The sequence below is a fragment of the Aspergillus pseudonomiae genome, assembly GCF_009193645.1.
Source record: "Aspergillus pseudonomiae strain CBS 119388 unplaced genomic scaffold BDV37scaffold_7, whole genome shotgun sequence".
NCBI lineage: Eukaryota > Fungi > Ascomycota > Eurotiomycetes > Eurotiales > Aspergillaceae > Aspergillus > Aspergillus pseudonomiae.
Genome location: NW_022475999.1, coordinates 274,116 through 301,697, shown reverse-complemented (window position 1 = coordinate 301,697; position 27,582 = coordinate 274,116). Strand labels below are relative to the sequence as shown.

The following is a 27,582-nucleotide window of genomic DNA, read 5'->3' as shown; positions in this document are numbered from 1 at the left end:
TGGACGCACTGACTGGTCAATGCGCGAACATGGTATGGGTTACCAAAGCATTTCTCTCGTTTGAGAATTGGCGTCGCACATAAGAAAGGTATGCATCATTACGCACTTTTATCGTAGACTAGTCCATCGACAAGGAAAATCAACGTAACATTCTTATGCCTGCTAGAACAGGCAGTCTCCCCATCTTGTACGAACGCATGGAGGCACTGTTTCCAACACCGTGAAATATATCGAGCTGAAAATGAGTCGAGCTCCATCCAACATTACAGGCTTTTTCTAGAAGTCTGTTTCCTAGCATGGAAGCTCGAATGTGTTCCAGATTGAGATGTACTCCGTAGCGGCAGACCATTTCTATTGGTCTGTGCGATGGTGTTCAGCCCTGTGGGGTATGTCTCGGCGCTTACTAGTAAGGTAGATGGATGGCAAGGAAAGATTTCCATGAACGATATGCGACACATCGCGTTATTATTCCCTTCCGCACCATGCCAATAGGGTCTCTGATCTAGAGACAGATGTATCCTTCATGTTCAGCAGATCCTATCCCTGATACTCTGAACAACAGCCGTGTCAATATCCAGATTTCCACAGGGTACAGTACCACGCTTAGACAAGGACCTTGAGTGAAGACTGTGTGCTAGGGTGTAAAGGAGCTCGGTCAGGCAGCGTCCGCAAGTGCTCTCTGTATCACGCCGAATACGGACCATTTAATTCTCTAACATGACGATACCTCACATTGACACATGCATTTGTGCCTAGTACTAGTACTGTTCCAAGACATCTACAAATGGAGATTATATTAATTCCTGCATGTGAATTCGCCATCGACCTGCACTCCAGGTTTCAGGTTATATCATTCGTTCTATACGAGGGATTTTCCAGAAACCCCCTCACCAAGCGCATCCCTCTCCCGCTTCCTCTATTAAAGTGATATGGCTCTTCGGTCAACGTCCGAAGATTTATATACCGTATACTGGCTATGATCCCTGCACGAGACACTCTTCGAGTCAACACCGAAACGAAAATAGCTCCTTATTTACCCGAGGCCATTCTCGTGTATCTCAAGAGTGAGACCACGGGCGCTCGTGATTGGTGTGTTGACTACCGAGGTTCTTGCCTCTCTGGGCCTAATCCGATATTGCCTGTATCGATATCGAACTTGGAAGTCAGCTCCGCAACACCCGCGGAGTGTAGGCTAAATTACCGATGGATAAAAGTCATCCATGAAGGTTGAAGTATCAGGGATCTAGAATTCAAGCGACCAATCTCGTTGATGTGATCCTTGTTGTTCAGTTACTAATGCGTGGTTGTGGGGAAGAGAGAAAGGGGAGAGTTGTTTTTACCCCGGAGTCCTGATGACTCAGAATAGCTGGTTTTGCGTAATGTAGAGTACGGAAGATTACTAGAAGTGGTTACCCTTTTGCCTGGCATGTATTGTCACGTACGGTTATTTAGAATAAGCACATGTTTCGACGTCATCTTAACTTTCTTTAAACTACAGTAGTTCAGAGTGATTGGAATGCATTCCGCTGTGTATCTTCAACAAAACAATCAATTGCTTCAAAAAAGGGGTATCCTCCGTTATACAGGTATGATTCAAGGCCCGGTCAGCGATCTCAGAACGATTCCTATTGGGGTGGTTGAATTATAAGGCCTGCAGATACTCATAGTGGCGAATACATCAGAGGTCCCATTAGACCGAGGATCTTCCCAAAGTCTCGATCCTCTCTTCCGAACACAGCACCAGTCACCGTGCCCGACCATCGGCATTGGCTTGTGAATTTAGTTTACGGTAAACCTAGTCCAATGGTGACTCCAGAAGATCCTAGTAACTTTACCCCCGGTTGACGCGAAGCCGGAGCTCTGTGACATTCCTTCTTGTCCCGCTGAGCCGAGCGTTTACCGACGCAGGCCAGCCCTCTGACGCATTTTCATGGCGCATGCAACTCAATAAGTACCTTGGCTTTGGCCTGGTGATTCATTTAGAGCTTCTGAAGAGCAGACTCTTTTTAATCTTTCTCTCCCCCTTGATTTTCATTCTTTCTGATTATCTATATTCCGATCAGACAAGGGGACTATATCATAGTACCTACTGTATTATATTATTGCAATTCTTTCTATATCTACCCACTTTTAAAAACCCCTTACTATCTTCATCACCATGGGTTATCTCGAAGACGAGGACAAGAAGTACCAGGACGACGTCCAGGCCGTCAAGGCCTGGTGGACCGATTCCAGATGGCGACACACCAAGCGCCCTTTCTCAGCAGAGCAGATTGTGGCCAAGCGTGGAAACCTAAAGATTGAGTACCCGTCGAATGTCCAGAGCAAGAAGCTTTGGAAAATTTTGGAGAGCAACTTCGAGGTATTTCTTCACGCCGAAACAAGTCGGAACAGTAGCTAATACCTTGTCGTTTAGAAAAAAGTTGCTAGCTTCACCTACGGCTGTCTCGAACCCACAATGGTCACCCAGATGGCAAAGTACCTTGACACCGTCTATGTCTCTGGCTGGCAGAGCTCTTCCACTGCTTCCTCTACCGATGAGCCGTCCCCCGATCTTGCTGATTACCCCATGGTAAGCTCTGCTCGATTCGAACATGTTGAAAATAAATAGCCCCTTTGCTAATTGGCCCAGAACACTGTGCCAAACAAGGTAAACCAGCTCTGGATGGCCCAGCTGTTCCATGACCGGAAACAGCGCGAGGAGCGGATCACGACACCCAAGGAGAAGCGCGGAAATGTGGCAAACGTTGACTACCTGCGTCCCATCATTGCTGACGCTGACACCGGACACGGTGGTTTGACCGCTGTCATGAAGTTGACCAAGCTTTTTGTTGAGCGCGGTGCTGCCGGTATCCACATTGAGGACCAGGCCCCTGGTACCAAGAAGTGTGGCCATATGGCTGGAAAGGTTCTTGTGCCCATTAGCGAACACATCAACCGTTTGGTCGCCATCCGTGCGCAGGCAGATATCATGGGTATGTGTTCCCGTCCTTACTGTGATTTTCAAAGTAGAGAAAGAACTTGTCCACTGATTATCCCTAGGCACCGACCTTCTTGCCATTGCTAGAACCGACGCGGAAGCTGCTACTCTCATCACCTCTACCATCGATCATCGCGACCATGCCTTCATCGTCGGCTCCACCAACCCCAACCTTAAGCCTCTCGTAGATCTCATGGTGGCTGCCGAACAAGCTGGAAAACAGGGAGACGAGCTGCAGGCTATCGAGGACCAGTGGGTTGCCCAGGCTGGCCTGAAGCTTTTCAACGATGCCGTCATTGAGGTCATCAACAAGGGTGCCCACTCTAACAAGCAAGCCCTCATTGATCAATACCTGAAGGCCGCCAAGGGCAAGAGCAACCTTGACGCTCGCGCGATCGCCAAGAACATCACTGGACAGGAAATCTACTGGAACTGGGATGCTCCTCGTACCCGTGAGGGCTACTACCGGCTCCAGGGTGGCACCCAGTGTGCCATCAACCGTGGTATTGCTTACGCTCCATTCGCCGACCTCATCTGGATGGAGAGCAAGCTCCCCGATTATGCCCAGGCTAAGGAGTTTGCCGAGGGTATCCACGCGGTTTGGCCCGAGCAAAAGTAAGTAGACCGGCATCACTTGAGCGCCTACGATATCAGATGCTAACGAAGAACTTTTAGACTTTCCTACAACTTGTCGCCTTCGTTCAACTGGAAGAAGGCCATGCCCCGCGATGAGCAGGAGACTTACATCAAGCGCCTGGGTGCTCTGGGTTACTGCTGGCAGTTCATCACCCTTGCTGGTCTGCACACCACCGCCCTCATCTCTGACCAGTTCGCCAAGGCCTACTCCAAGCATGGCATGCGCGCTTACGGCGAATTGGTCCAAGAGCCGGAGATGGAACAGGGAGTCGACGTGGTTACCCACCAGAAATGGAGTGGTGCCAACTATGTGGATAACCTCCTGAAGATGGTCACCGGCGGTGTTAGCAGCACCGCGGCCATGGGCAAGGGTGTGACGGAAGATCAGTTCAAGCACTGAGCTCAGCTCACAAGCCACTTTTGATGATTTTGTTGTGTTTTTAGCCGACTTTGAGTACCCACTAGGAGTTTTTGATGTATAGATTGTAGCTCCCTTGACAAAAGGATCGATTTTTCATAGCATGATCTAGTTATCGCATTCTTCTTTTTCTTCGTGCAGCAAGCTCATTCGTAGTACCTCGGTAGAGTGCGTATCCTTAGCGGTATTTCCATACTAAAGAGAAAGGCGGTCTGAGATAGATCCGCGCTAGTGAGGCCTCCTGGACCTCAAAGCTCGAAAACGGCCCTTTACTCGTAAATCGCACCCCTTCTATCTCCATGAAACCAAGCTATATAAGTGTAATAATTGATTCAAACAAAGCAATATCTATGTATATTTGTTATAGCTAGTTAAAACTAATTTCTGAGCATTGGAAAGTCTAATCCAAGCACCCTCCAAAAGATACACAATGCGATGAACGACCTCGGAAAGTGTTCAAAAATTCTGCCAGCCCCGCGGCGTACCGTGGCTAGCCGTCTCCAACCATTGATCCCTGTCAATAGTTCATCCCCAGCATGTGAATGTATACTCTTTTCGAACCCGCTGCTAAGCGACGTCATCTTTTACGTATTGGGATTATACACTTGAACAGTCCTAAGATTTCAATTTATTTGCTGGGTTCAACCCTAATGTACCTGCATACTACAGTTTTCCGGAGTCCGAAGGCGATAACAACCTGGGCCACGCAATGATGCACTTGTATGACGAGGGGTTGGCCATGAATTGAATAATTGGCCGGTTGGCGGATATGCGAAGGGATAGGGGTGGTCATTTAGTAGGGTCTTGTTGTTGATGTTGTTGATGTATAGAAATATAGATACAAGCATTTGAGATTATACTATGGGACGTTATTCGGGATACTAAAGCTCTGCTGGGGTATATGAGGTCCATCGTCTGGAGAGTTCATGGATCATCTATACTGAGATATCGGGAATAATAAGCAATCTAATTGTATTTGCCCTAACTCTACACGAAAGAGTAATGACTCTCCAGACAATCACGCTAGTATTCAGTTTAATTTTCCTGATTGATGTAGCTTTAGCATTCCGGCGACGGCACAGTGGCTCTGGACTCGAGTATATTGATCTATACTCTGGTTCACAGCAGTGGTGTATACTCTCCATGCAGAGTCGAGACGTTTCTGATGAATTCTGTTCAAGTCTTCATTAGAGCCATCCTATTCTGTATGCCCTTGTAGAGCTTCACAAGTCTGTAAAGAGCACGTCCACTGTTCAGTGACCACATTCTTCTTTGCCCCTGCCACGGTAGATGGCGGGTGAAATGTATGGGAACTGATCGTAGTCTAACCAGCGGTCGTTGTATTTAAGTTAGTAGATGCGGTAGGCTAGAGGGACGGGCCCTAAGCACCCTACAGCTCTCAGCCATGCCAGCCGAACTAGCACTAGTCTAGCAAGATCCGGGCCTGGTTTAAGTAGGCGCAAATCGTTGCCCATATGCGTGGTGGAGACACCTGACTAGGAGACGTTGGTGCCTTGAACATAATGGGTCTCATACTCACTTGCCTGACAAGTTACAAACATGCGTACCCAGATACTTAGGACGTGGTGACCCACACTGGTGTCTACACTGTAAGCCCTAAAGGGGGCTGGCGCTGAAACTAAAGTGACTGATACAGTGATACCCTAGGATAGCTCCGGGTTGGGGTACGGGTTCTATACGGCATCTTATAGTCTCGTAGTGTCTATCCCACTCGTCCCCGGCTCTCCAACCTCAACGTTGAGGTATATGCCCAGCACACGCAGTATTGACACAACTACGCCGCCACCACGCCAGTCCCCTTTCATATTGAACATGCCATACGGAGTCACCCGATTCGCGATATCCTCATGGCATGAAAGGCTGCCAGCAGATGGCCCTTCAGCACGTTATTTCCCCTGCGAGGGTCATTACAAGCGGATGAAGAAGTAGTCTGTGTTGATCCGCGGTGTATGCGTGGCCAATGCTCGATCCAAGGTGCCAGTGGAGTCTCGCACGAAGATACCCAAGATCAACATACGTCAATCTGGCTGAACAATCTCGTGCATTTCAAATAACAGATCGACTAAGCCTACCCAGCGAACTGGTATGACCATACATGCGGCCTTCTCCACAGGGTCGGATCCCACAGAGCATGGGATGTGCTTGACTATACCTCCCATCTTACAACCATATCCGCCTCTCCCATTAGCTCAATCAGCAGTACCATTATCTCAACTACTCACCCGCGCCTTCACAACCATAATTCGCAAAAGTGGCTTTCGGCGCCCGCCACCAACCGAAAAGACCTCTGGCTTGCCTGACCCGCGGACTCCGAAAATGGGATCCGCGGACGACGCGAGACCGCGGTCGGCTACCCTCCAAAGGAAATAACACGGAAGACTTGCCTCTTTTCTCTGGCTTTCAATGGTGGTATCATTTACGAAGTACCAAGTGCCGTCAGACTCGACCAGACTCCCCCCTTGGAGTTGATTAGTGGCGGGAGAATCTCCTGGCGCGGCTCGAGATAAGTGATCAAACTTAACCATCCCTGTCGCTTGACTTATGAGATTGTCACTCCAGTCCTTAGATAATTTCTAATCGTCGAGACTGCTTGTCGGACTTAAGACTTGACCTGATGAGTATCTCGAGGGATTCGTCAAAACAAGACTCTCTTAATTGTTCTATCTGACGGGGTTGGGACAGGTAGTTTTCGGTCTTTCTTCCTGACACCCTGATTTTCTGTATATAAAAAGCCACCACAGCTCTCCTTGTAGGTGTATCGCAATAGCAATAGTTTTGGTTCAATACTAGGACGATTGTGTATAAGTGCGTTGTGCTCTTTGATTCCACCGATAGTCATATATAGTTACTGTGAACAGCAAAGACGAACTTGAAACATCGGACGCTAGTGTCAGCCTGAGACCAGGAACGAGCTTATATAGGTTGAGGGCTGGACCTGGCTCATTGAATAAGCATTGAAATGGACGTGCATTTATTTATCTTTATGCCATCGTTCTGGTGGAGTCTGTCAAGAGAGTACTTTGTCATCGTCTTGTTTCGGAGAGTTGGAGCAGACGCCCAATGGAGAACTCCTTGCGAGGTTCCGTCGATCGCATGGCTAGACAACGCCGATCCTTGCCTAAACAGAATGACAACGATGAGCTAAAATGTCGTGGAGAAGAAGTCATTGGTGGTGGTCCTCCGTAGCTGGACACACTTGGTCCTCACCCTGAGTTGAGAATAAGCCGAGGGAAATATTAAACCAGTCTTGATAACTCACTGGTCAGTCCTCAACTTAGTAAGGGAGTACGTTCTCGAATGGTGAATGGTGCGGAACCGCTCGTCCGACCCCAACTTTATGGTCAGGGAGAGGAGGAATACCGCGGCCCAGCTGTCACTGCCGATGAGGGGCGAAAGGATCATGTGGGTGCTGATGTGACTTTGAATGTATTATTTTTCGATTAGTCTAGTCGACCACCTCCGTAATCAAGAATAAGAATGAACTTATATATGATTTTCTTTTTCCCCTTGGCTCCCGAGATATCCCATTCCGTCTATCGTCTCTCCTTTTGAAGGCTCCCAGGGCAAGCGATAACTACTACTAGTAACTAGTACTAGGGGTGCTCCCGTCTCCGCATCATTTCTCCGACGCCACTCCCCGTCCTCTCCCTTCTACCAACGATTACCACCATGGTCGCTTCGAACATCCCCCCGATTCAGTTCACGCCCGTCGAGGATATTCCGGGTCGCGTGTCTACCCTGCGTAAGACTTTCCTGGAACATAAGACTCGCGACCTTGAGTTTCGACTGGTCCAGCTTCGGAAGCTCTACTGGGCGTAGGTTTTTTTCTCTGTCGGCAATAAGCTGCACAATGCATAGTATGGCTGACACCTTTTTGTTTGCTTTGACAGTGTCAAGGATCATGAGCAAGAGATCGCCGATGCCTCCGCTTTGGACTTGGGTAAACCTCGCTTCGAAACCGAGGTCGCTGAGAGTGGATGGCTGCAGAATGACATCGTGTTCGTGACGCGAAACTTGCACAAGTGGGCCAAGGATGAGAAAGCCGAAGATATTGATTTGTCCTACAAATTCATGAGTCCTAAGATTCGGAAGGATCCATTGGGTTGTGTTCTGGTTATTGGGTGAGTTTCCCCCGGCGCCCCCTATAATCCGAACCCAAAGACCCCGAACTCATCGCTTGCGGAAGCATACTAATACACTATTCCAAACAGCGCTTTCAACTATCCCTTCCAATTGACACTCGGTCCGGTCATCGGCGCTATCGCAGCTGGTAATACTGTTGTGATTAAGCCTAGTGAGAATGCGCCCAACTGTGCGGTTGTTCTCCAACGCATCGTTGAGGCATCCCTCGATCCGTCCTGCTATACTGTTATTCAAGGAGGTATCCCGGAGACCCAAGCTTTGCTCGCGGAGCGATGGGATAAGATTTTCTTCACTGGTGGCGCCACCGTAGGCCGTATCATCGCCAAGGCAGCCGCTCCTCATTTGACTCCCGTCGTGCTGGAGCTGGGTGGCATCAACCCGGCCATCATTACCAAGAGCGCCAACCCCAGACTCGTTGCGCGGAGACTTCTGTGGGGTAAACTGATGAATTCCGGCCAAATCTGTACCTCCCAAAACTACCTGCTGGTTGACAAGGACCTTGTGCCTGCCGTGATAGAGGAGTTCAAGAAAGCTTATAATGAATTCTATCCTCAGGGCGCCAAGGCATCGCCAGACTATTCTCGCATCATCAATGAAGGTGCATTCCACCGCATCAAGTCAATGCTCGACAATACCAAGGGCAAAATTCTCATGGGTGGTACAATGGACGAAAAGGAGCGCTTCATCGAGCCAACCTTGGTTCTGGTAGACTCGGTTGATGATTCGATGCTGACTCAGGAAAGCTTCGGTCCTTTGATTCCTATCTTGCCCGTGGACAACGTCGAACAGGCAGTCAACATTGCCAATGGAATCCAGGCCACTCCCCTGGGCCTTTACCCGTTCGGCTCTAAGGCAGATACTGACAAGGGTATGTTCTCGCACGTCTTCATTCTATTATTGCTTGACATTGTCTGACGCTTTCCAAGTTCTTTCTACTACTCGCTCTGGTGGTGTCTCCGTCAACGACGCGGCTTTGCATATCCCTACCCTGCCATTCGGTGGTGTCGGTGAAAGTGGCCACGGCGCCTACCGTGGCAAGGCCAGCTTTGACGTCTTCGTTCACCGTCGTCCCATCACTAGCACACCCAGCTGGCTCGAATCCATCCTCTCGATCCGCTACCCGCCATACGCGGGTAAGCTGAGCAAGTTCAAGGCCGCCAGCACTCTTGCACCCGACTTTGATCGCAACGGAAACAAGATCCGATTCGGCTGGCTCCGTTATATCCTCACTCTCGGTGGAGGCTCTGCGAAGGCTGGTGCTGGCAGAGCCGTCGTTGTCGCTGCTGGTAAGTAATTATTTCCGTCTCGTGCGTCGAAATACCCGACACATTCGCCTGCCCCTCTTCGGTCTCCCTTACATATCACCCTGTCGATCCTTGCAACGTCTGAATTCTTACTGTCCGCGCCTCTCCAGTCAGAGAATGAACACGCTACGACCATTCCTTCCCTCCATTTCCTTGCTCTATTGTTTTTTTTTTCTCTGAGATACCATTTCGTTCACTCTACACCCATCTACTCTACTAATCTAATACCCTATTTACGGTGACCTTACTCACAATCTGCTTTTGGTTAGTGGCCTATGTCGTGCTCCAGGTTCTTGAACGCCGTGCTTCGAAGCTTTAATGTGACCTAATATTCTCGATTCGGATATATAATGTTTTGGTTAGGTAGCGTCGTCAGTTTTTCGAAAGTGTATAGTTATACAAACGATGTTTATTCAGAATCTTCGAGTTAGCTGGTTATGTACTGTTAACCTACAAACTTCTTCCACTTTCATCACGAGTCCAGTTCTATGTACTCTATTTGAACGTATGTCAAGTATCATTATCCGTATCATGCGAATGATGAATGCTTATCATGCATATGAGATCCTTGCTAGATTGTCATCCATGTAGCCAAAGAGCAGCAATAAGAAGAAAGAAAAAGAAAAAAAGAAATTTAAAATAATAGGATGATAATAATATATATCAACATCTTCTCTCCACTCCTTTTCGACTGACACATAAATACTTTACTCCCTTGTAGGGCTTCACAGTCTCGCCCAAGCCACGACTTCGTCGCGGGTCGATATTCAGACTGTCCACCTTGATCCCCGAGGGGAGCCAGCCTCGGACTGAGAATGACACCGCGGCCGAATTAGGCATGAGAGTTGTGTTCAGCTGGGCTTTGGTTTTGCGTTGTGTAGTGTGGAAGATTGAGCGGGAGGTGTCGTCAGTCGGAGGTTGTTGTTGTTGTGGTGGTTGTGGTTGTGGTTGAGGTGAAGGGGAGGGCTGGGGAGGTGTTGGGGATTGCGGTTGGGATGGCTCTTGGGCTATCTCCGGTTGGTCTGCATCTGGTATGGCGGGGGCGGCGCGAGAGGACTTCTTGACCTTCTTCTTCTTCTTTTTCTTTGTCTTCCGCTTCGTTGTCTCTTCTTCGGGGGCTTGGTAGGATGTTGAGGGTTCGGCGTCGTAGTAGCCTTGGAGGAGGTTTGCTTCCGGATCGACTTCTTCGGCTTCTTCATCGAAATCATCGTCGCCGGTTGAATGTCCGGCCACGGTGCAACGGAGAGTTGCGGTACCCGAGACGGTTCCAGCGTCTTTGGTCGGGACTCGCCATTCAAGGACATTGTTACCAGGGGAGAAGAGCGCATCACCGCGGCTGGCTTGCATATCTGTGATATTGCGGACTGATTTTGGAATAGGTATCGTAACCAAAACATCCTCTAAGACAGGGCCCGAGGAGTTCCCGCCTCCTCCAAGAAACGACGGCGTCGACGTACCGGAGCCATTTCGTCCTCCGGGCCGGTTTGAGGACGAATAACCCGGGAAGTTTGTGTTGAGAATCAAGCGGACTTCGAAATCGGAGCCGGTCGGACCCAGCGATTTACGAATGTCTACAATGGCGGGCAGAAAGAGCTTCTCCATGTGACTTGGCGGCTGATCGAGGCTGGGATCAATGGGTAGAAGGTCGACCTCATACCCTGCGAGAATAAACCGTCCGTCCGGGGGCACGAAGCTCAATTCTCCTGGCCGCTCTCGCCATTTTGCCAGTCGTACACATGGATGAAAAACGGGTAACTCGAGCTTTCGCGCAATGGCTTGTTGACCACCAGGAGCTGTCAAGGAAAGCTGTAATTCAGGAACACCGGAGATTTTGGCCGTGAAGGCAATGGTGCCGGACACCAAGGCAGAGAGTAATCGTCCTGAAGGCGCCATCGTGACCGACAGTGATTCGATAATGTCAACATATAGCTCGTTAGAAGTGTGCCGCACTCCAGATCTTCTCCATGGTATCGCAGGTCCTTGAGTCGCCGCATTGGCTGAGATTGACCGCTTGAGCGTATTCGGAGGTCCCAAGATAGGCGTAGAGGATCTTCGAAAGTAACCATGTTAGTAGGAAATACGTAGGCAATCCTAAACGACAATACTATACAAGACTAAATAGGACTAAATATGAGAGACTCACCCAGACAACCCGACATTACCCAACAACTTCCCCATCCACCCCGGCATTTCCACAGCCTCCTGTAGCGCATTTAGCTCTGTATTGCATACAACACCTGCATCGCACATTTCATTGAGTAACTGTGCAACCACTTCATAGTTTGCCTGTATCTTGTGTGAAATCAATGGTGCTCCGACGAATTCCTCAAGTACATCCACTACGCGATGTAGGAACTCTAATGCAACGAGTGGCTCCGTATCGACTTCGGAAAGCGCCAGAAAGAGTAAGTTTGACTGAACAATTGAGAAAACAGTTACGGGCGGCGTCACATTAGGAATATAAAGGAGCGACGGCCGCGGAGCTGGATGCGCGAGGTAGAGGGGTAGGATAGTAGCTGCGGAGGGCGGCCGGGAGCGATAGACCTGCTCTACAAGAGGACTGCTATGGATCGATAAGTCAGTTATCGTAGAACAGAAGTTAAAGAAGACCGGAAAATATGCATACTTATGCTCATCGAAAATATAGAGCGCATCAATCTCCCCGCTCATCATGCCGATCTGTCTGGTTCCTTTATCGGTGGGGAGAAACAACGACATGGGGCTGCGGTCATTTAATGACATCTCTAAATTGTCCTGTTCTGCCGCCGATTGCCGCCTTTCTTTTGTATCGTTCTCGCTGAAATTCAAGACAGTTCTTTGCATTCGAGTCACTGATCAGTTGTCCTATCTTGGCCAGGGATAGGTTTTACAATTTCCGAGAAACTCGATCATACCTACTGTACTACTCCGCTGCAACTAGCGACCAACCAACCTACCGATTCCAATGTCTTCAGCTTCGGAGAATAACGGCCGCGCCTGGGACGTCGAGTCCAAAGAAGCTAAACGTCTACTGGCAGAAGACCAATATGACGACTGTACAGCTTGCAGGGTCACAGGTTAGTTTTCCATAGTTTCCTTCTATATACTTGTCTATATAAACGTTCAAATGAGCCAGTGAAATGTCGTCTGACACATACGCAATGTAACCAGGTTCCGCCGCATTTATTGGTCTCGGTGTCTACAGCTATTATACGGGCATGAGCAATCTGCAGAAGCAGGAGCGCGCGGTCATGCAAAGTGCTACGAAGTATAAAATGGGATCGCGGAGGCTAGGCATTGCGACTATCTCCGCAACACTGGTGGGAATGGGTATTTACAGGGCTTTTAATTGAATAATAGAGTAACCTTGATACAAGATTGTGTCCTGCTTAGCTTCCAGTAACACTTGTATTAGAGCCGATTGAGAACAAGAACAGTCGCCTAAGGGTTGTCATATATGCATGTAGAAGAAATGAAGGAAAAGACATGGACAAAGGTGAAGGATTACACGAAACAAGCATCACAAGAGCTGCCCCACCGGGTATCACCAGATCTGATAACCTCTATATGTTTAACCGTTATAAGAAACAGGAAAGCAATGAAGACAAAAGGCTGGAAAATGAAGACAACAAGAGGTGGCCCAAAGAAGACCACATGCGAGACTCCCTCCAAATGCACCGTGAACTCAAAACATCAATCAAACCGCTGCGTTACCATAAGAATATGAGGTTCGTCCAATCGTCGATACTATATTCTCTAGGTGAAGCGGCCGCGTTTGCCGCCCCCAAATATATCTCTATTCCCTAGCCCCGATATGTCAAAAAAGTCGGGAACTGCAAACTTTCGTTTTGAGCCCGCGCCGACAGAAGGCTCCCGTGTGGATGCTCGAGGGTTCGTCCGTGAGAAGTTGTTGTGTCGGGCTTGTTGTCGAGAGGTCCGAGGAAGAACAGATACACTCACAGGTGAACTATCTTGAGATGAGGCTGTCGAGCTGTCGGAGGATTGCATATCTACATCGGGTTCTTGGCATGGAGGAAATGAAGGCCCGGCGGTGAAAGTAAAGACTGCCGGTCTATCAAGAGTGCTTGCCTCGGCGACGTGAGAGTTATTAAGTGGGGGCTGTTGCTGTGTAGCAACGGACTCGTCAGTCGAGGTCGACTTGGCTGGCTGTCGGGCAGCTTCTGGCTTGGTTTGTTCCTTGCGTGTAGCAACGGGGCTAGTGCTTCGAGGTTGCTTCTCAGGCTCGTCATCGTCGCTCGGAGTCCCGGTTCCATCACTCCTTTCAGCTGCCCATTGTCGGATTTTCGATCCTTCGCCACCAGTAAGGCCAAGACCTTCCTTGTCTAGAAAATGCAGTAGGTCTTCAATTGCTTCTTGGTAGCCAGCTTGTTTGGCCTGTGATTGCTCGTAGACTGCATTTTTATAAAGATTGGTAACAGATAGCGCGGCTGCTTTGAACGATTGTAAAAGTTGTTCAGGAGGTTGGGTGCGAGGAGTCGAGCTAGGTAGCGATGTGTTCAATGACCTCATGGAGTCCATGGTAGATAGTGCTGCAAATCAAGCAGCTGTGCTAATGATTCTCCTTAACTTCAAAACAATATGCGGTTGGCGCCACTAGGAGGGGCGAGGTGAACCGTGCTCCCTGAAAAGATACCAACAAAGTGGGAGCTGAGACAGAAACGAGATAAAAAAAAACAAGACCAATTAAAACTGGAAACCAGGTTGCACCCCACGGAAAATTAGAAAATGTAGTGAAAGGGATTAGGTTGAATGGAAGCAAGGAAACCCGGTGACTATAATCAGTGATGATACTTGTGCAGGTGATCTTTCTTTGCTTTTGTCCCGGTAACGTGACCCACAGCGGGGAAACTTGTCTTCCGCCGACTGATGACTCATACATGACTAAGCAGAACCTTCGCGCTCCCTGTCCAATAAGCGCGTAGGACGGCCGCGCTTCCCCGACGAAATTCCATTTGCCATCCCGGCGCGACTGACGAGGGCTACTTCTTTCATCAACCTTTATTGTTCAATTCCCGTTCCTTGTTGCATACTGGGAATCAATTTCTTCATAAACCTGTACCCACCCCAATCGATCTCACAACGGTGGGCAATCAACGTCTTAGCTTCCCCACTCAGTTTATCGCCTACCGTGCTTTCGGAGCGCTGGCAAGGCGTGTTCGGCTCTATACATAACACGAGTTATTTGCGCGGAGTGCGCCCAGACCGAAGATGGCGCCTTCGTTCGCCCCCAATTCAGAAACACCCTCTCAGGCAGATACTCCTATGACAGATGCAAATGATGAACCCGTCACGTCGGTACCCGTAGATGACGCGCAAATGGGGGTAGGTGACAGAACCTGGTCAAATCGCTTCCGCACTAGCTCTGGCTTTCGCGCATTGTTAAGCGATGCATATTATTAGACCTGGGTTCATGCTGACTTTACTTTCCAAACAGGGCTACCAGGACACTCCAGACTACACGGTACATTCTACGCGATTTACCAGCACTTCCCAACACGCAGGCTAACCGGTGCGAACCAGGATTCGGACACAAACCCAAACACCACAGCAAGCAGTGTTGCAGGCGACACAGTTCCCGTCGACGGCCGAAGAAAGAGATCTGAGGCATTTCATTTGAGGAAGAGTATCCTGGGTAAAAAGCATGGTCGTCTGGACGAGTCAAAGGTATAGTAGTCTGCCTGTCATATCACTTGTCGCGGCTGGAGTTTCTCATGACAGTCTACTACAGGAAGATGATTCGATTCGGAGATTCCGTTACCTCCTCGGACTTACCGACTTGTTTCGCCATTTTATCGAAACCAACCCCAACCCACGGATCAAAGATATAATGGCTGAGATAGACCGACAAAATGATGAAGAAGAGGCAAAGGCCAAGAAAAAAGGCTCGTCACGTTCAGGCGGTGCAGGTGGTGATAGGCGTCGCAGGACGGAACAAGAGGAAGACGCAGAGTTATTGAAGGATGAGAAGAGCGGCGGCGAAACCCGCACCGTCTTTCGTGAATCCCCGCCTTTCGTTAAGGGAGAAATGCGTGATTATCAAATTGCTGGATTGAACTGGCTTGTTTCTCTACATGAGAATGGTATCTCCGGTATCCTTGCCGATGAAATGGGCTTGGGTAAAACCCTTCAAACCATTTCTTTCCTCGGGTACCTCAGACATGTCTGCGACATTACGGGACCTCACCTGGTTGCTGTGCCGAAATCAACGCTCGATAATTGGAAGCGCGAATTCCACAAATGGACACCTGACGTTAATGTTCTTGTTCTTCAGGGAGACAAGGAGGAGCGCCATAAGTTAATAAACGAAAGACTTCTTGATGAGAACTTCGATGTGTGCATCACCAGTTACGAAATGGTTCTTCGGGAGAAGTCTCATCTTAAGAAGTTCGCTTGGGAGTACATCATCATCGATGAGGCCCATAGAATCAAAAACGAAGAATCGTCACTTGCACAGATCATTCGTGTGTTCCATTCTCGGAATCGACTGCTAATTACTGGTACTCCACTCCAGAACAACCTCCATGAGCTTTGGGCCCTTTTGAACTTCCTGTTGCCGGATGTTTTTGGTGATTCGGAGGCATTCGATCAATGGTTCTCAAACCAAGAGTCTGACCAGGACACCGTTGTCCAGCAACTTCACCGAGTACTGCGACCATTCCTTCTCCGTCGTGTTAAGAGTGATGTAGAGAAGAGCTTGCTTCCCAAGAAGGAGGTCAATCTTTATGTACCCATGTCAGAAATGCAGGTGAAGTGGTACCAGAAGATTCTTGAGAAGGATATCGACGCTGTCAACGGTGCCGCTGGAAAGCGCGAATCTAAGACCCGTCTATTAAACATTGTCATGCAACTTCGCAAATGTTGTAATCACCCCTACCTTTTCGAAGGAGCTGAGCCGGGCCCTCCTTATACAACGGATGAGCATCTTGTATACAACGCCGGCAAAATGTCAATTTTAGACAAGCTCTTGGCACGTATGCAGAAACAGGGAAGCCGCGTTCTTATTTTCTCCCAGATGAGTCGTGTGCTTGATATCTTGGAAGATTACTGTGTTTTCAGAGAGTACAATTATTGCCGTATCGATGGTACGACAGCTCATGAGGATCGAATCGCTGCAATTGACGAGTACAACAAGCCAGGATCGGACAAGTTTGTCTTCTTGCTTACCACTAGGGCAGGAGGTCTCGGTATTAACTTGACGACTGCGGATATCGTTGTCCTCTACGACAGTGATTGGAACCCCCAGGCTGATCTACAGGCCATGGACCGTGCCCATCGTATTGGTCAGACGAAGCAAGTGGTTGTATTCAGATTTGTCACAGAGAATGCGATTGAAGAGAAGGTCCTGGAACGTGCAGCCCAGAAGCTGCGGTTAGACCAGCTTGTTATCCAACAAGGCCGTGCTCAGCAACAGACCAAGAACGCCGCATCGAAGGAGGAACTGCTTGGCATGATCCAGCACGGAGCTGCGAACGTTTTCAGCAATGACAATTCGACTGCACCTTTTAATGCCGACAAACAAATTTCTGATGATGATATCGATGCGATTTTACGCAAGGGTGAGGAGCGAACTGCAGAACTGAGCAAAAAATATGAGAAACTTGGTATCGATGATTTGCAAAAGTTTAGCTCTGAAAGTGCATACGAATGGAACGGAAAGGATTTCACAGATCGCAAGAAGGACATCGGCCTCAATTGGATCAACCCGGCCAAACGCGAACGGAAAGAGCAGTTCTACTCTATTGACAAATACTATCGCCAAGCGCTAGCTACTGGTGGAAGAACCGCTGACCCCAAACCTAAGGTCCCGCGGGCACCTAAGCAAATTGCTGTTCACGATTGGCAGTTCTTCCCTCCGGGACTCCAAGAACTCCAGGAGAAAGAAACCGCCTACTTCCACAAAGAGATCGGCTATAAAGTTCCGCTTCCTGATGGGCCTGAAGAGGAACTTAGTGAGCGTGAAGCCGAGCGCGATTTGGAGCAGCAGGAAATTGACAATGCGGTGCCATTGACGGAAGAAGAGCAGACGCAGAAGGCTGAAATGTCAGAGGAAGGCTTTTCAACCTGGAATCGCCGTGATTTCCAGCAGTTTGTTAATGGCTCGGCCAAGTTCGGACGCACTGATTATGTTGGGATCGCCACAGAAGTGGATAGCAAAGAACCAGATGAAGTTGAAGAATACGCCAAAGTGTTTTGGAAGCGGTACACCGAGATCCAAGACTACCCTAAATATCTCCGTGTTGTTGAGCAGGGAGAGGAGAAGCTGCGCAAGATGAACCATCAGCGTAAAATGCTTCGCAAGAAGATGGAGATGTACCGCGTTCCTCTTCAGCAACTCAAGATTAATTACACGGTGTCTACCACTAATAAGAAGGTGTATACCGAAGAAGAGGATCGGTTTTTACTAGTGATGCTCGATAAGTACGGAGTGGATGGTGAGGGACTGTACGAGAAAATCCGGGATGAAATTCGCGAGTCCCCACTCTTCCGGTTCGACTGGTTCTTCCTTAGCCGAACGCCCGTGGAAATTGGACGCCGTTGTACTACATTATTGAATACTGTTGCAAAGGAGTTTGAAGTTGCGGATGAGAAAGCCAACGGCGAGTCTGGCAAGGGTCGTGGGCGTGATCGAGACGATGAGGATGCTGAAAATGACGATGATGGAGCACCGGCTAAAAAGAAGAACAAGGGCGGCGCAGTGGTAAGTTTGTTCTTGTTCAACGCCCGATGCATTCAACTGACATGTATGGTTTCATAGAACAAGCAGGTCAAGGCTGTTAAAGGCAACAGCAAAGCCAATTCTACGTCGACGTCGCGGGCAGCTAGTGTCTCGTCTAACACGGCACCAAAGGCAAAAAGTCGGAAGAAGTAATTCTTACCGTGCTCAATAGTTGTTAAACAGCTAAATATTGTTACGACCATTCTGCAGTGTTTGGGAAGGTAATTGGCCATGCGAGGGGTTTGGTTCTTTTTCAATATAAGTCGGTCTGGCGTTGCTCATAGATGCCATTGTTGATGATGTCGCTTCACGGTTCTTGTCATATCTTTCTCTGTAACACAATAGCTATCTATCTGTACCCATGCGTACGGTATCTGAAATGTATACAAAAGCAATAGAATACTTCCTAATGTGGAGCTTCCATCAGCTGGTTCTGTGTTAACCGTGGAATATCCTCAGGCAGCCATTGATCATATGACACGGAATTGGGATCCAAAGTCGACAGGGAACGAACTGTCAGGTTGGCAATGATGACACTTGCCCTGCTTGATTCGCCATTGCAACATGTGACGTTGCCCCTGAAATATTAACATGCTATCTATCTTACGCAGCTTCTAATTTATTCCGACCCCTCAATGTTGCCGTGTGTTGGATCCCATTGGACCGGCGGTCGCTCACTGTAACTGTAGATCATCCTTAGCGTGCAAGGTATGTGACCAGAATCAGATCCGCAGGTAAGTTACTACGTGGTGGGGACCCTGACACTAAGACAGCAGTGATGGTTACCTTGAAACCCATTATCATTCCGTCATCATCTTTGATATAAGTCTACCTCCCGAGTTCGCTTGAACAGACGAACACGCAACTATTACCACCATGGCATCCAAGATCTTCCTTGTTGAGAATCCAAACTACTCCAAATCTGGGATCAAGTCTTATGTGTATCTGATACGCAAATATCGTTTGCACCCTACTAGAAATGGCCCCTTTTCTATCGGTCGAGCTATTCACCAAACTGGCCGGCCCTTCACTGACAAGCCTATTGGTGGTCGAGTTCGCTTCCACGACGTGATGCGAAAACAGATCTCGGACGACAAATTCCAGCAAGTTGAGAAGGAGGACATCCAAAATGATGCAGTGTTCTTCGTGCCCGTGAGCATCGGAACCCCGACTCAAACTTTGAACTTGGTCTTGGATACAGCGTCTGCTGACTTTTGGGTAAGATATATTTATCTCAATCAAAATAGGAGAAAGACAAAACCTACCATACTAACACTAGCAGGTGCGATCTAGTGAGCTCCCTTCAGATACACTGCCCCACGGTGGGGAGGAGAGCCATACCTATGATCCTGTAAAATCGAGCACATTCAAAGACATTGAAGATTCGCCATGGAAAGTATCCTATGTGGATGGTTCTGCGGTGTCTGGTTCCATTGGCACGGAAGATATCACCATTGGAGGGGTTGCTTTGAAGACACAGCCCGTTCAGCTTGCCAAAACCATATCCTCAATGTTCACCCAATTTTCAGCAGACGGCGTTCTGGGACTGGCATTTGGACATATCAATCATCCCCAGGAGGACATCAAGGCCCTGGCTGAGCGCTTGAATACTGGTGACGACCTCGAACAATCTGCAAAGCTGTTCACAGCAAAATTTGGGTCTTGGGGCGACTCTGACCTAAAGAAACCATTTTACACATTTGGCTCCATCAATGAGGATGCCGTGCGCTATTGTGGTCATGATGTCCATTATACATCTATTGACAATAGTCAAGGCTATTGGATGTTAGACTCCCCCTCTACAACGGTTGGGGGGGAAGCCATTAATAGATCTGAAAACAAGGCTATTGTCGATACCGACGCAGCATTGACTCTACTTGATGACCAAACGTGTCAAGCCATTTATGACTCTATCCCAGGTGCATTCTATGATAGTGAAAGCCAAGGCTTTCTCATCCCATCTGACGTCAATGTGGACCAGCTTCCAGTTGTTCAATTAACAGTAGGGGACAAATCGTTCGCTATGTTAAAGAAAAGTCTGGCATTTGCTGAAACCAAGCCTGGCTACATATATGGGGGTATCCAGAGTCGTGGATCGCTCGACTTTGATATTCTTGGTGGGACATTTTTGGAGGGATTATATGTGGTGAGTTGCATACTCCAAACACCCCTCGTATACTCTTCTGACAGAACGAATGATATAGATATTTGATTTCGGTTCTCTTCAATTTGGTGCCGTGCAGCCCAAACCGGAAGCGTAGAATAAGAGCTGAGCCTATTACTATTATGATGTCAAGGTTTTCTCGATGAATGTTGTATATGAAGATTCTGAGTTTTGTCCATAGGGTTGAATTAAGCTAATGTACAAGTTATATATTTACAAGCTGTCATTATTATCATTCTGATTCAGGTTCACCGAGATTTCTTCGGAGGCACATCGGCTACCGCAAGTGGTACACGTAGAAACATTTCCATCAGCAGCGCTGCTGCCACACTGACGTTAAGGCTGTCCACTCTAGAAGGATCAGACTCGACACCAAGGGGCGTAGCAAGTCTGGCTCCAGGGATGCTCACGATAGAGTCCGCATGCGACTTAATGTGACGACTCAATCCGGATCCCTCGCTCCCCATCATAATAACGCAAGGCGATTGGGTGCTAAAATGTCCCCCTTCGGTCGTACCTTTACCCTCGACAATAGAAGTATTGTCCACATATTTGGAAGCTGGACCTGGGGCATCTGCCGCGTAAAATTTCCATCCATTGGCTTTGGAACGCTGGATGAAGTCCACTTCGTTGCTCACTTCAAGAAGAGACATATTCTCAGCCGCTCCAGCCGAGGCCTTGATTGTCACAGGAGACAAAGGTGCCGAGTTTCGACCAGCGAATATTATAGCATCGACACCAAGATAATACGCGGAGCGAATGATAGCACCCAGGTTTCCAGGATCCACAATCCCGTCGAGTAATAATACAACAGGGTACCTTGTTCTGTGATCCCAGTGATGGATTTTAAGCTTGTCGTTCGTGCTATTCACCAAAGCTTCTTCTCGTGATTGAGCGCCCAATTCCACACCGAAATCCTCCTCCTTCACAGATGGAACACTCTTCAAGCCCCTCACAGGCAATCTTGGCAGAGGGGACGCTTCAAGGACGCAGCCATTATGAGGTCGACCAGCACTCATTTTGTCAAGAAGCCGGTCCCATCCACCGAAGGCCATCTTAACTTTGACATTCTTTACAAGTGCCAATTTGCGCAGTGCAACCTTGGCAGGGCTCAGTTCTTCACCAGCGGCCTGATACACATATAATTTGTACAGACGACGTCTGCTACAGCGTAGTGCAGCCTCCACTGCGCTGGTTCCATAGATGAATTCCGATGCCGGTGTCGTGTATGGGATTGCGTCAGGGACTTGCACATTTTCCTTTACCCGCTCTGGTACTCTCTCCGTGGCACGGTGGTGTTTCGGTGGTTCCGCTCGGCGAGGGTAACGCTTGTCCTGAGGTCTGTCGCTAGTCTCACGGTCATCGTATCCCCTGACTTCATTCCTCGACGACCTCTGACTGCTCTGAAAGCGTTGGTGGCGCTTGTCATGAGGTCTGTCGCTAGTCTCACGGTTATCATATCCTCTGTCTTCATTATTCGACAACCTCTTACTGCTCTGAAAGCGTTGGTGTTCACGAGGCAGTGCGCGGAAATTTCCTGTCTTAATAAATTCATCTTCATCGAATTCACCGTCGACCCAATTTTTGCCCTGAGTTTTCTTTTCTGTTCTATTCGGTTTGGGGTCCCTCCTTTCTCTGTACGGCCGTTCAAAGTCAGAATCATATGAATTTCGCGACGAAGATGGACCATCGAAGCCCCGAGTCTTGCGGATACCACGACCAATGGCCGAGTTGAGTGAAGCACGTCTCACATGATTCAGGTGAATAGACGGAGCTATAGATAGGCGCATATATGAATGCAAGGGTTTCAATAGCGAACGACGAGACATTGCAGGTGATTAGAGAAGGTAATAATTATAATAAGAGGAATTTGTACGTAAAGCTATCAATGCATGATTTAACTTTACAAACCTGATGTTTTCTTTTTTTTGCTCGAGCTTGCTCAAGGTCCGATAAGATAAGCGGATCATCTTTGATCCGGGCGGTCGCGCGTCGCGTTTAGATGCAATATTACGCAGTTGGGAAATTTGATAGATCCTCCGTTGAACAGGTGTGTTACTGGCGATTGGTTCATTCTTTCGCTTTTGCTCCCTAATGAAAAATATCCAACAGTCCGCTCTTTTTTTGTAACATTCTCATTGGTGTTCTGTCATTCATGTGTCAATTGCTAGCTACCTCAAAACTCGAAGTACCCTTCCTCTGTCCCTTATCAGTGTGCCTGCTATAGTGAGTTTGTATGAGAGTACCACAGGGTGCAAAATATCCAATATGGATGGAGAAATCGCATCTCAGTTGAACGAGGATCTTGTCGCAGACCTCCTATCGCAATTTCAAAGCAAGTCTCATACCCAAACACCTGAGGGCTCGCCGGGACCGTCCAAAATACAGGTGGCGGTAGAGATTCCGACAATATCTAATAGTGATGAATATGATTTCCTCCCCGGGCATTTTGATGTCCGTTGTATCATAAGTGAGGAAATAGAGACTGCAATGGAACCTTCCTATTTAGTTAAATTGCGCAGTGGTGAAACTGAAACGGTAAGTACGTTTCTCTCACACAACTTTTACTTAGCCTCTATCTTACTGGTATCTGCTTTCATATAGATGTCATCCTCACGACTTGAGAGCCTAAGCAACGGACCCGAAGCCCTCACAAGTTTCCAAAATACAGAACAAGTCTACGAAAGGTCATTACAGGCCCCGCCCAGCATGGCCTCGTCCAATGAAGAAGGATATACTTCATCTGAGTCTGGGGCAAGGCGACGCTCTACTCGAGCTAGGAATACTCAGTTCACGGATTTCTTTAGCCGCATGAGCAGTGAGGATGAGGAATCCCGCTCTGGATCTCCTTCGAGTGACGACGTTATCATATCGTCTACGGCAACTATCAAGCAGAAACGCTTAAGGAGACGCAAACAAGCTAAGACACACTCGAATGGCTCAGACATGGAAAGTAACTTTGCCCCAGGACCTACAGGCTCGCGGTTTTCAACCCGGCAGCGGAAGACACTTCGGAAAAACCTCAGGGAGAAGTATGAAGAGGACATTTCTGAGTTTGAAGATGCCGCCAAGACACAGAAGTTCTTCGGAGCGAAGGAAACATTTCGCAAGATCCCATCTGGTGACCCGTTCCGAAGTCTTCACAATGAAACGTGTGCAGTTTGCTACCGCAGCGGAGATGACCATGCGAAAGGCCCTCTTGTCTTCTGTCAGGGATGTACAAGCGCTTATCATCAATCTTGCCTAGGTCCTCGAGCTACACGCGAACACCTTGTAAGTAAGGTTTCGGATGACCTGTTTGTTCTTCAGTGTCGTCGCTGCCTAGGTGTTGCCCATACGAAAGACCAGGTTTGCCCACACCAAGGCCGCTGCTGTGAGTGTTCTAAGAAAGGGAATATGTCTAAGCCACTTCGGGAGCGCTTGACACCAAAGCAGGAGCAGCAGCTTCGGCAGGAGAATGGTGGCAAAGATCCTATCACCGATGTGGATATGGCTCGTTTGAATAATACGGCCAACTTACTCTTTCGCTGTACTGAATGTCATAGAGCGTTTCATTTTGATCATATCTCTGCAGATCATAAAATAACAGGGCGCTGTGGTGACTGTGCTTCGGCCCCTGGAGAGATCGGTGCAATAGTTGCCTGGAGGCCAACAGACCTTAAGACATACGTTACTGGGTACAGCGCAAATATTATGGAGGAGGTCGACAAAGAGTACCTAATAAAATGGAAAACAATGTCTTATTATCATACCACCTGGGTACCTGGCAGCTGGGTATGGAGCGTTGTAAGCCCGGCCATGCGACGGGCCTTTTTCAGATCAAACAAAAATTCAAACCCGGATATGACAATCGAAGAGGCAATACCGGAAGACTTCCTTCGAGCTGACATTATCTTCGATGTCCAGTACGCAGATGACTACAATGACGACGATTCGGAGGATCAATCTATCGAAGCAGCCAAGTCACGAGTCGATAGGGTGTCTAAAGCCTACATAAAGTTTAAGGGTCTAACATATGAGGATGCCGTATGGGACTCACCACCTGACCGTAACAATGCTGAGAGGTGGGCCGATTTCAAAACTGCATACGAGGACTGGGTGAAACGTGACTACACTCATATGCCAAATCAACACTCTCTCAGAAAGCATCTGGAGCAGGTCCGAAAGCAGAATTTCAAGAAAAGTATAGTGAAAGACACACAACCTGAAACTATGACCGGGGGACAACTGATGGACTATCAAAAAGATGGTTTGAATTGGCTTTACTACATGTGGTTCAAACAACAGAACGCCATTCTTGCCGATGAGATGGGACTAGGGAAGACCATTCAAGTGATCGGCCTATTTGCAACTTTGATACAGTATCACAAATGCTGGCCATTCCTTGTTGTGGTCCCAAACTCGACGTGTCCAAACTGGCGAAAGGAAATAAAAGCATGGGTTCCTTCTATTCGGGTGGTCACGTACTATGGATCCTCGTTCTCGCGTCAACTAGCGCAGAAGTATGAGATGTTTAATGAGGGCAGCTCTGATCTAAGATGTCATGTAGTTGTGACTTCCTACGAAACCATGGCTGATGATGCCTCTCGAAGAGTCCTCGCCAAAATACCTTGGGCTGGCTTGGTCGTCGATGAAGGCCAACGTTTGAAAAATGACAAAAGCCAGTTATACGAGTCACTGTCTCGGATTCGTTTCCCTTTCAAACTTCTATTGACAGGTACCCCTCTGCAAAACAACACCAGGGAGTTGTTCAACCTTCTTCAGTTCTGCGACCCAACGAAGAATGCAGAGAAACTGGAAAACGAGTATGGAATACTATCAAAAGAGAATATTCCTGAACTACACAACATGATCCGGCCGTTTTTTCTACGCCGGACAAAAGCCCAGGTGCTCACTTTTCTTCCACCAGTTGTCCAGATCATTGTTCCAGTTTCTATGTCCCTGGTCCAGAAGAAACTGTATAAGTCCATTCTGGCGAAGAATCCACAGTTGATCAAGGCCATCTTCCAGCGAAAGAATGATAACCAGGGTTCCAAACAAGCCGAACGTCAGAACCTGAACAATATCCTGATGCAGCTTCGAAAATGCTTGTGCCATCCATTCATTTATAGTACAGCTATTGAGGAGCGGACAAACAATGCTGCTACATCTCACAAGCACTTGGTAGAGGCGGCTGGAAAGCTCCAGCTCTTGCAGTTAATGCTACCAAAGCTCAAAGAGCGCGGTCATAGAGTTCTGATCTTTAGTCAATTTCTTGACAATTTGGATATAGTTGAAGATTTTCTTGATGGGTTGGGGCTTTTGCATCGCCGCCTTGATGGAAGAATGTCATCTTTGGAGAAGCAGAAAATGATTGACCAGTACAATGCTGAAGATTCGCCGTACTTCGCATTTTTACTCTCCACCAGATCGGGAGGTGTAGGTATCAATCTTGCCACTGCAGATACCGTCATCATCATGGACCCTGATTTCAACCCTCACCAGGACATGCAAGCATTGTCGCGTGCTCATCGCATAGGACAAAAGAACAAGGTGCTTGTGTTTCAATTGATGACCCGGGGCAGCGCTGAAGAGAAGATCATGCAGATTGGTAAGAAGAAGATGGTGCTAGATCATGTACTGATTGACCGAATGGTCTCAGAAGAAGACGACGGGCAGGACTTGGAGTCTATACTTCGACACGGAGCTCAAGCATTGTTTGAAGACGATGATTCAGGGGATATACGGTACGATTCTGGGTCTGTCGACAAGCTTCTTGACCGCAGTCAAGCTGAACAGGTCTCGTCTCCCAACGAGGAAGCCTCTGAATCCCAATTTAGCTTTGCTCGGGTCTGGGCAAATGACAACCAGAACTTAAGCGAACTGCAAGACACAGAAGATCCTACATCAGAGAATAGTGCTATTTGGGAGAAGATCCTTAAGGAGCGAGAAGAGGCGGCAGCAGAAGAAGCCAGAAAAGCCGAAAATTTCGGGCGTGGAAAGAGAAAGCGGGTGACCGTTGACTATTCAAATGCTGCTACTACGGAACTATCCCCCGCTAAAAGGCCCGGTAAACGAGATGCTGAAAGCGATACTGAGTTCAAGGGGGAAGATGCCGTGGAATCTGAGTCTGACTCTCCTCCCGAGCTCGATCCCGAAGAACGTCCGGCGAAGATAACGAAAGTACGCGCATTCGAACGAGTCAACCCCATAATCGACCACGACCTCTCGATAAGCGCGGCAGGCATGGACGGCCCCCCGGAGACCCGGCCCACGTGTTTCGCCTGCAATCAGAATCACCCGGTCGGCTCCTGTCGCTTGAAACTAGCCGGCGTAGAGCATTGCGGCCTCTGCGGTCTTGCGCATTTTGGGTTCTCCCGCACCTGTCCTCATTTACAATCAGACACACAAGTGGCCAAGATGCTGGACGCTCTGAAGCAAAGCACTGAGGACCCTGAACTTGTCCTTCAAGCAAAGAAATATTTGACTGGTATTCGTGGTGACCTTGCACAGCGTAAAAGAAAACAGGCCAGTAAGGCTACGGGGAGTCTCACAGCAACTCAGGGTACACCTGGTGGTGCCACTCCCGCCGCTGTTAACACCACTACCGCAAAGCCGTCAGTGGTCAACTTGACAGAGAATGTACGGCTTGCTAAACCGGCAACCCAGTCGGGGGCGGATGCCATGTTCACTCGGATGACGCTCTGAGAGTCAGGAAGTAAGGCCTTCATGCCTCGAGTACGGACGTAATGATGAATGGCGAGAAGGGATGAGCTTTTTGTCCGTAAATCCGTGGGACGCACATTTTCTGGCCGATCTTGCTTAGCTTTTTGTCTATATTTTGCTTTCTTCTTTTCTCTGGCCTTAGCGATTTTTCAGGTTCATTCTGGCGCTCATAGAGTCATTTTACACTTGGGGAACAGAGAATCATCGCCATGTGGGAAAGGCGAGAGATGTACAATACATAGTAAACCCATACACCTTCGGGAACAACTGTTGCACGAAACGACTCACTACTCGGATTAAAGGCCGAAAGGGCCAATTCCAATCGTTAGGTAGTTTTGGGGACGGTGGTCACATGTCGTAGATGCTCAATTATTGGATGGATTGACCTCCGAGTCTTCAACATATCAACTATGTGTGTAGACCAAAACCACACCACTCCTACTCACAAGATTAAAGGACGACGCAGTTCGTTTGCCTCCATTTGCCCTCGTCGAA

The 27,582-nt window shown here is 48.4% G+C and overlaps 9 protein-coding genes across 9 annotated transcripts; 6 read left to right on the top strand and 3 right to left on the bottom strand.

Annotated features, from left to right (window-relative positions):
- Window positions 1–1,747: 1,747 nt before the first annotated feature.
- On the top strand, window positions 1,748–4,243 carry BDV37DRAFT_191281 (isocitrate lyase 1). The gene is made up of 5 exons (XM_032079679.1): window positions 1,748–2,362; window positions 2,417–2,572; window positions 2,633–2,975; window positions 3,043–3,595; window positions 3,656–4,243. The coding sequence occupies exons 1-5, from the start codon at window positions 2,159–2,161 to the stop codon at window positions 4,014–4,016; spliced, it is 1,617 nt and encodes a 538-aa protein (XP_031945546.1). The 5' UTR covers window positions 1,748–2,158; the 3' UTR covers window positions 4,017–4,243.
- Window positions 4,244–7,724: 3,481 nt separating this feature from the next.
- BDV37DRAFT_268628 (hexadecenal dehydrogenase) lies at window positions 7,725–9,821 on the top strand (the record flags this gene model as incomplete). The annotated part of the gene is made up of 5 exons (XM_032084215.1): window positions 7,725–7,870; window positions 7,946–8,176; window positions 8,267–9,066; window positions 9,125–9,484; window positions 9,772–9,821. 5 exons carry the CDS (start codon window positions 7,725–7,727, stop codon window positions 9,819–9,821), a joined length of 1,587 nt encoding a protein of 528 aa, XP_031945545.1.
- A 308-nt stretch (window positions 9,822–10,129) lies between these two features.
- On the bottom strand, window positions 10,130–12,179 carry BDV37DRAFT_191257 (putative AP-3 adaptor complex subunit mu). The gene is made up of 3 exons (XM_032079678.1): window positions 12,129–12,179; window positions 11,646–12,065; window positions 10,130–11,552 (listed from the first exon to the last, which is right to left on the bottom strand). Exons 1-3 carry the CDS (start codon window positions 12,173–12,175, stop codon window positions 10,166–10,168), a joined length of 1,854 nt encoding a protein of 617 aa, XP_031945544.1. The 5' UTR covers window positions 12,176–12,179; the 3' UTR covers window positions 10,130–10,165.
- A 267-nt stretch (window positions 12,180–12,446) lies between these two features.
- On the top strand, window positions 12,447–12,834 carry BDV37DRAFT_279170 (uncharacterized protein; the record flags this gene model as incomplete). Its single annotated transcript, XM_032086272.1, has 2 exons — window positions 12,447–12,558; window positions 12,653–12,834. 2 exons carry the CDS (start codon window positions 12,447–12,449, stop codon window positions 12,832–12,834), a joined length of 294 nt encoding a protein of 97 aa, XP_031945543.1.
- On the bottom strand, window positions 12,815–14,269 carry BDV37DRAFT_239094 (uncharacterized protein). Its single transcript, XM_032080915.1, has one exon. The coding sequence runs from the start codon at window positions 14,018–14,020 to the stop codon at window positions 13,238–13,240; it is 783 nt and encodes a 260-aa protein (XP_031945542.1). The 5' UTR covers window positions 14,021–14,269; the 3' UTR covers window positions 12,815–13,237.
- A 136-nt stretch (window positions 14,270–14,405) lies between these two features.
- On the top strand, window positions 14,406–18,647 carry BDV37DRAFT_239090 (putative SNF2 family helicase/ATPase). The gene is made up of 5 exons (XM_032080914.1): window positions 14,406–14,824; window positions 14,937–14,963; window positions 15,023–15,166; window positions 15,231–18,200; window positions 18,258–18,647. The coding sequence occupies exons 1-5, from the start codon at window positions 14,711–14,713 to the stop codon at window positions 18,369–18,371; spliced, it is 3,369 nt and encodes a 1,122-aa protein (XP_031945541.1). The 5' UTR covers window positions 14,406–14,710; the 3' UTR covers window positions 18,372–18,647.
- A 447-nt stretch (window positions 18,648–19,094) lies between these two features.
- Window positions 19,095–20,479, top strand: BDV37DRAFT_279167 (pepsin-like aspartic protease; the record flags this gene model as incomplete). Its single annotated transcript, XM_032086271.1, has 3 exons — window positions 19,095–19,436; window positions 19,501–20,364; window positions 20,423–20,479. 3 exons carry the CDS (start codon window positions 19,095–19,097, stop codon window positions 20,477–20,479), a joined length of 1,263 nt encoding a protein of 420 aa, XP_031945540.1.
- A 133-nt stretch (window positions 20,480–20,612) lies between these two features.
- On the bottom strand, window positions 20,613–22,284 carry BDV37DRAFT_239087 (RNA methyltransferase). Its single transcript, XM_032080913.1, has one exon. The coding sequence runs from the start codon at window positions 22,209–22,211 to the stop codon at window positions 20,631–20,633; it is 1,581 nt and encodes a 526-aa protein (XP_031945539.1). The 5' UTR covers window positions 22,212–22,284; the 3' UTR covers window positions 20,613–20,630.
- Window positions 22,285–22,450: 166 nt separating this feature from the next.
- On the top strand, window positions 22,451–27,280 carry BDV37DRAFT_191190 (putative chromatin remodeling complex subunit (Chd3)). Its single transcript, XM_032079677.1, has 2 exons — window positions 22,451–22,920; window positions 22,987–27,280. The coding sequence occupies exons 1-2, from the start codon at window positions 22,651–22,653 to the stop codon at window positions 27,067–27,069; spliced, it is 4,353 nt and encodes a 1,450-aa protein (XP_031945538.1). The 5' UTR covers window positions 22,451–22,650; the 3' UTR covers window positions 27,070–27,280.
- Window positions 27,281–27,582: the final 302 nt, after the last annotated feature.

What these genes read in the sequence shown, in the direction of transcription:
- BDV37DRAFT_191281 (XM_032079679.1), top strand. Translation starts at nt 2,159, where the DNA reads ATGGGTTATCTCGAAGACGAGGACAAGAAGTACCAGGACGACGTCCAG. An exon ending in TGCGCAGGCAGATATCATGG is followed by an intron (nt 2,976 to 3,042) that starts GTATGTGTTCCC and finishes GATTATCCCTAG; the next exon opens with GCACCGACCTTCTTGCCATT. An exon ending in GCGGTTTGGCCCGAGCAAAA is followed by an intron (nt 3,596 to 3,655) that starts GTAAGTAGACCG and finishes AAGAACTTTTAG; the next exon opens with ACTTTCCTACAACTTGTCGC.
- BDV37DRAFT_191257 (XM_032079678.1), bottom strand. Translation starts at nt 12,175, where the DNA reads ATGATGAGCGGGGAGATTGATGCGCTCTATATTTTCGATGAGCATAA. An exon ending in TATATTTTCGATGAGCATAA is followed by an intron (nt 12,066 to 12,128) that starts GTATGCATATTT and finishes ATCGATCCATAG; the next exon opens with CAGTCCTCTTGTAGAGCAGG. An exon ending in GGTAATGTCGGGTTGTCTGG is followed by an intron (nt 11,553 to 11,645) that starts GTGAGTCTCTCA and finishes TTACTTTCGAAG; the next exon opens with ATCCTCTACGCCTATCTTGG.
- BDV37DRAFT_239094 (XM_032080915.1), bottom strand. Translation starts at nt 14,020, where the DNA reads ATGGACTCCATGAGGTCATTGAACACATCGCTACCTAGCTCGACTCCT.
- BDV37DRAFT_239090 (XM_032080914.1), top strand. Translation starts at nt 14,711, where the DNA reads ATGGCGCCTTCGTTCGCCCCCAATTCAGAAACACCCTCTCAGGCAGAT. An exon ending in TAGATGACGCGCAAATGGGG is followed by an intron (nt 14,825 to 14,936) that starts GTAGGTGACAGA and finishes CTTTCCAAACAG; the next exon opens with GGCTACCAGGACACTCCAGA. An exon ending in AGGACACTCCAGACTACACG is followed by an intron (nt 14,964 to 15,022) that starts GTACATTCTACG and finishes GGTGCGAACCAG; the next exon opens with GATTCGGACACAAACCCAAA.
- BDV37DRAFT_239087 (XM_032080913.1), bottom strand. Translation starts at nt 22,211, where the DNA reads ATGTCTCGTCGTTCGCTATTGAAACCCTTGCATTCATATATGCGCCTA.
- BDV37DRAFT_191190 (XM_032079677.1), top strand. Translation starts at nt 22,651, where the DNA reads ATGGATGGAGAAATCGCATCTCAGTTGAACGAGGATCTTGTCGCAGAC. An exon ending in GCAGTGGTGAAACTGAAACG is followed by an intron (nt 22,921 to 22,986) that starts GTAAGTACGTTT and finishes GCTTTCATATAG; the next exon opens with ATGTCATCCTCACGACTTGA.